Raw genomic sequence first — 6,227 nt, 5'->3', positions numbered from 1 at the left:
TTAACATCAATGGATCTTCAACTACCCATGCAACTTCACCACATAGGAGAATTGACCTTTTAATCATAAATGAGAATTAGAGGGAGGAGAAACTATTACAACCATATCCATTGTAGGTGAACCAAAAGCAAGGGTATCCCAAAAAAAATCAAGGTTTAATCATAACTATGAACTGTGAATCATGAATTACTTAGAATCTACAAGGCAAATGTCAATTTCTATCATATTGTAACAATGATCTAAACAAACAGATATATTCTCATGACAATATCAAATGTAAAATGCATAAACACCACGTAACGACAAAATCCCCTTTGACAGATTGCAGCCCAAAAAAGTAGATGAAGATTTACGAATCTCCTAAGCCTGCAAGAACAAAATAGAAAATATTAATAAACCAGCCCATAACCATATCAAAGATTATCACTTATGTTGCATGCAGCACTAGAGCCTAACCTTGTTAGCAATATTGTTGGAAAGCCAGTCTAGTCCCTCGTACAGCCCTTCCCCTGAAGTGGCACATGTGCTCTGGATATACATGAAATAGAACCCAAAGTAACGGCCCCAATCAGCGGATACCAAATTTCCTATGCATAGGGTAAAACATGAGAGAGAGAGAGAGAGAGAGAGGGTAAAACATGGGAAGGGGGGGATTCCTATGCATAGGGTAAAACATGAGAGAGAGAGAGAGAGAGAGAGGGTAAAACATGGGAAGGGGGGGGGGGGGCTCAGTTTGCATAAATGCAACTCCAAAACTTAATTTCATTGGAGGGAACATTTATTATCATTAATTCCACTGGCCAAGGGTCATATAACCACACAAAAAATGCCAGATTTTAGAGCAACAATATTTAGCATTAACCTTAAATAAGAAAAAATTTTGAAACAACTATCTAGGAAAATAAGTTCCAGCTTCCAAGCAACAACATAAGTGCACAATGAAATCACAACAAAAGATAGAACAATTAAAGGTACAAACAATAATGCATACATAAATGAAATAGAAAATTATCTTTAGAAACTACAAAATTTACCTGAAATGATACACATCTTTTGAAGATTGACACGTGATGGATAAAATATGAAACTTGTCCTTGATGTTGAGAAACTAAAAAACCTTCACACAGGCTTCTGGAGAAATTCTTGAATGTTCTTATCTACTTGATTAGATGATAGCAAGTCAAATAACATGCTTGAAACTGTCGCATTTGCTGAAAAACCCTTGTCAACCATTATTTCAAGATATTTAATTGCCTTTGATGTCTCATTATGTTGCAGTAACCCTTGGATTATTGTGTTATATGTGCAATCGTCAGGTGAACAACCGCTCCCATCCATTTTCTCAAATATCTCACTTGCTTCTTCTAGCAATCCCTCTTTGCAAAGCCCTTTGAGTATTATGGTGTAAGTTCGAACATTAGGTTGCAATCCTTTTGCAGATAGACTATAAAAGAGTTCTCTTGCAACCTCAAGATTCCCGAAATTACACAAACCGTCAATCAAAATATTGTAAATCACAATATTGTTGCCCAACGTTTTGTCTTCCATCTCAAGAAACACTTTTATTGCCTCAACAACTTGTCCATTCTTACACAGGCCGTCCAACAAGACAACATAAGTTTGGGGATCTGGAAGTTGACCACAAGCTTGCATTTTATGGAATAGCTTTAGAGCAGCCTTGTGTCTCTCCACTCGACAAAACCCACCTATAAGAGTGTTGTAAGTCACAACATCAGGAGTTACTCCCTGGTTGGACATTTCATTAAAGAGATTCATTGCCTCATCAATTCTTTTATTTTTACAAAACCCATTAATCAATGAGCTATAGCTAACAACATTAGGTGAACAACCCCTCTCAACCATCATGTTCAATGCTTCAATGGCCTCCTTCAATTTATTTTGCAAACAGTATCCATTAATTAAAGAACTATAAGAGACTACATCAGGCTCAATACCTCTTTGAATCATCTTATCAAAAACTTTTTTTGCTTCTATCAACATCCCCTCTTTGCAAAATGCGTCCACCAATATGTTGAAGGTCCTCACACTTGGCACGATCTTCCTCTGTGCCATCTCGTTCAAAAAAGTAGTAGTCTCTCTCCACCTGCCGCAATTGCATAGGCCTTGAATTAAGGAATTGTAAGTGATAAGGTCTGGCTGAATGCCTTTACTCATCATTTCAGTCAAAAAGTTCAAGGCCTCAGTTTCCAACCTATCCTTACATAAACTATCAATGATTGTGTTATACGCCCCTATTTTAAGCTCAAAATTCCCTTCTTCCATCTTCCTAAGCAAGCTAATAGCCATACTAGTCTGTCCAATCTTACACAAACCATTTAGTATTGTTCCACAAGTAATTGCATTAGGCTTATACCCATTCTTCTCTATTTCTTCTACCAACCTCACAGCTCCAGCAATGTTACCTTGAAGACAGAGCCCCTTGACAAGGGTGTTTAGAGTAACAGAGTTTGGGTGATAACCAAGTTTCAAAATTGTTGCCAAGACAGAGAACCCAAAATCTAGACAGTTTAAATGGCAGAAGCAATTAATCAAAACATTGAGAGTATAAATATCGGGAGAGATTCCGAACGATTCGATTCGTTTAATTAGAGAAATGACTACTGGGTAATGCTTCATTCTTGCAATGCCACCCAACACGTGATTAAAATCGGCAATGGAAGGCAAAGGGCGGGTGTGAAGCATTTTATCAAACAGGTCTAAGGCATGATCAACATTCCTAAAGCTTCTAGATTTGCACTGATCTCTAACAGATTTCAAGAATTGATCTTGATTGTGATTGTGATTGTGATTCGGGTTTTTTTTAGCACTAGCAATACTAGTAGTAGCAGCAGCAGTAAGCGTAGAATAACAATAAGAACGAAAACGAGTGTGGGAAGAACGAAGCAGCGTACCCATTTTCCTGAAGATCCAGCAAACAATTCGGCAGCGGAAATCAGAACGAAACGATAGAGTTTGATAATTGAGAAAGAGAGAGAGAGAGATAGAGAATCAGTTCGGTTTTAAGCCAAATCGGTTTTGATCAGTACTCTAAGCTACTGATCAGTTATCTCATGGTGTAGCGAGAGAGCATAAAAACAATTGCGTGTGAAGCTGAGCTGAGAAAATCCATAATGTGTGCATATCTGAGATGTGATTTGATCATTTTGAGCTGAGAAGAAGAATGGGTGAGTGTTTTGTGTTTTTTTCTTTTCTTTCTGGGATTAAATTAAATATAGAAAGCCAAACATAGATCGAACATAAAGACCCGAAAGTTCTTTTTAAAGCTTATTTTGGTATCTTTGTTTTGTAGCCGTCGGATTTTGGTTTGACGATCTCGAGGGTGCGGTCACGTTGTTCAAATGTGGGGCTCAGGTCTCGACGAACTTTTTGTTTCTTTTATTGCATAAATTTATTGCAGAGAAGTAAATCATAGATGGAGGTGGCATTTTACATCCAAACCTATAAACTACTTAAAACTCATTTAATATGGATAAATTTTAATCCAACTCAATTAAATATTTAAGTTAAATAGATAAGATCTAAATGGATAATTCAATTAAATGGGTTTTAATGGTTAAACCATTGGGTACCCAATTATCCATTTAAAAATTAAAATTTAATACTTAAAAAATAAAGAGTCATGTTAACGAGTGCTGTATAATATTAGTTAACAATCCAATTAAAAAAAAGTTTTTATGGGAAAAGAAAAAAAAGTAATTAATGTTTTGACAGTTTTTTCATTTTCCATAAAAGTGATATCAAAACTTTCTTAAAATGAATTCTTAACCAATGCTCCAACGATACTCGTTAACATTTCCCAAAAATAAAAAGTCAAAAACCCTAACAAATAATAAAACATCACAGCAACTACAGCCTATAGCCAGCCGAGTCCAAATCTTCTGTCCCACTTTTTCTGCTCCACTCTATACTCCACCAACAAATACTTGCTACGTGTTCACCTAATTAATTAAATATTATCATTATTGACTTATTAATACTATAGTTATTAATTAATAGTTGTATTTAATTAATTAAGTGAACAAGTGGCAAATATTTATTAGTGGAATATAGAGTAATTAAATATTATCAATATTGACTTATTAATACTACAGTTATTAATTAATAGTTGTATTTAATTAATTAGGTGAACACGTGGCAAATATTTATTGGTGGAATATAGAGTAAAGCAGGCAAAGTGGGACAGAAGATTTGGACTAATAACCAGCCACCTCTTCCTCTATCTAATGTAAAATTTTCTCCTCCATTTTCTAGGCATTTTCTCAGCTACTAGACTAGACAAAATCTAAACACCTTTCCCTCTTCAACTTTGCCTTGTAAAACACCCACAAAACCTCACTCACTCATGCAGAAAGAAGAAGACCACAGAACAAAAATTGGGGGAAAAATTGTTGGGCTATGATTTGGATTCATGGCGTCAAAAGCAACATTGGAGGGATCCAAGACAATGTGCTATGATTAGAACTCCATTGCATCAAAACCATGGATCTCATCCACTCGAATACGGCTTACCAATCTGTAATTACTCTATATTTTCCATAATTTTTTACTAATCCTATGTTTGGTTGCCGAGAAAAGCTATGAGAAAGGGAAAAATAGCTATCTTAGGTTTAATTTGATGTTTGTGTATTTGCTAGTTTGCTCTACTTTAGGGCATAGTTTGTTATGAGGGAAAATATTTTTTGAGAAAATTTGAATTTGTTTTGGATTGAAAAATAAATGTGATTTGCAATTTTGCATATTTTAGGTCAAGGTGGATAAAGACTTGAGAATGATACCTCAATTCTCATGATTTAATTAATATTTTTTTTTACTTATATTATGTTTGGTTGCCAAGAAAAGTTGGGAGCAAAGAAAATCTGCAGGTTAGTTTTAGTGTTCTTATGTTTTGAGTGAAAGGTGAATTAGTTTTGCCGAAAATCTGCAGGCTTTTGATAATAGTTCTTTATCATTATACCAAGACACTAATAAGTTTTTGGTGTAAGTAGAGATTGAACCTCAAATATCTTATTTAACAATCAAAAACTTTACCAATTAAGTTAACTGGAACCCACCATGGACAAACAAATTAAGATCAAACTAATTCAGCAAAATTCAGTCAAAAAATTAAAGAAAAGAAAAATAAAAATGGCTATCGTTGATCCATTTTCTTATGAAAGACCCACATAGGCAAGACCATCCTCTATATACCTTCCTGAAATTAAGGGAGAGATGGTTCTTGCCATATGGGTCTTCGACAATAGAATGAAGAAATTGAGATGGGTGGGTGTGGGTGACAAGCTGAAGAACGCCGAGCCAAGTTGTATTTTAATAGTAAGCTCAACGAGTCCCATTTTGGTAATTTTGCTGGTAAAGTGAAAAAATAAAAAGTTAATGAGAGTTGTGGAAGCCTAACATATTTGAATTTGAGCTCTACATCTATACTTATTTTCTATTATTGGAAGTTAATTTTAATAAATCCACTATTAGATTATATTTTTTTTCTTATACTCTCCATACTTGCGAATTTTTAGAAATTAAAAAATCAATAGTTATGTCATCAATCAAATGTTTAAATTTCTAATTTTTGTAATATAAAATTATGCATAAAAAATAAGTTTATGAATCGAATTGTAAATAACATGAAAGTTGATGTGTATTAAGAACATAAAAAAACATGTGATTCAATGATTACATTTTTCAAATATGTAGCCTCGTTAATTTCTTTAGTGGGAGTGACTTTTTTTTTTAAAAAAAAATTATCTTTATTTTTTTTTAGAAGGCCTTTTTTTTTTCTTTTTTTCTTTTTTTAATTATTGGCTTTAGCTTGAACCCACTATTGAAATTACTTTTTTTTCTCATTGTGGGTACAAGCACCCGCGACAAGTAGTTTCCCCATGGAAAGTATGCCTCGGCCAGGAATGGATCGGGTGGAGGGTGAAAATGGAGTTGCCACCTAGTTTAGATCTAGAAACCAAATTGGGCCTTTTGGTCCACTTACTTACATGCATAGGTTTACATACCAGATTATGGGACCAAAGTTTGGATATAGTTTGGAAAGGTGTTAGGAACCCAAGATCACCCGGCTTGTGGGCCGACCTCTATTATGTGTTGTTGGGCCATATTTAATTAAAGAGTTAATTAAAAGAGCTATAATCCTTAACCTAAATATACATCATGCACTTAAATTAAAAAGACACACACAACGTGTTAAAGATCACGTCACAACT

The 6,227-nt window shown here is 34.5% G+C and overlaps 1 protein-coding gene across 1 annotated transcript; it reads right to left on the bottom strand.

The window, feature by feature from the left end:
- Positions 1-3,242, bottom strand: LOC112030378 (putative pentatricopeptide repeat-containing protein At1g12700, mitochondrial). The gene is made up of 3 exons (XM_024063073.2): positions 1,035-3,242; positions 457-587; positions 1-366 (listed from the first exon to the last, which is right to left on the bottom strand). Exon 1 carries the CDS (start codon positions 2,914-2,916, stop codon positions 1,120-1,122), a length of 1,797 nt encoding a protein of 598 aa, XP_023918841.2. The 5' UTR covers positions 2,917-3,242; the 3' UTR covers positions 1-366; positions 457-587; positions 1,035-1,119.
- Positions 3,243-6,227: the final 2,985 nt, after the last annotated feature.

This window comes from Quercus suber, unplaced genomic scaffold, assembly GCF_002906115.3.
Source record: "Quercus suber isolate HL8 unplaced genomic scaffold, Cork oak 2.0 scaffold_288, whole genome shotgun sequence".
NCBI classification, from domain to species: domain Eukaryota; kingdom Viridiplantae; phylum Streptophyta; class Magnoliopsida; order Fagales; family Fagaceae; genus Quercus; species Quercus suber.
Note: the sequence above shows the minus strand (reverse complement) of the source record. Positions and strands in the feature narration are given on the sequence as shown.

Coding starts and splice junctions, on each gene's coding strand:
- LOC112030378 (XM_024063073.2), bottom strand. CDS start 2,916: ATGGGTACGCTGCTTCGTTCTTCCCACACTCGTTTTCGTTCTTATTGT.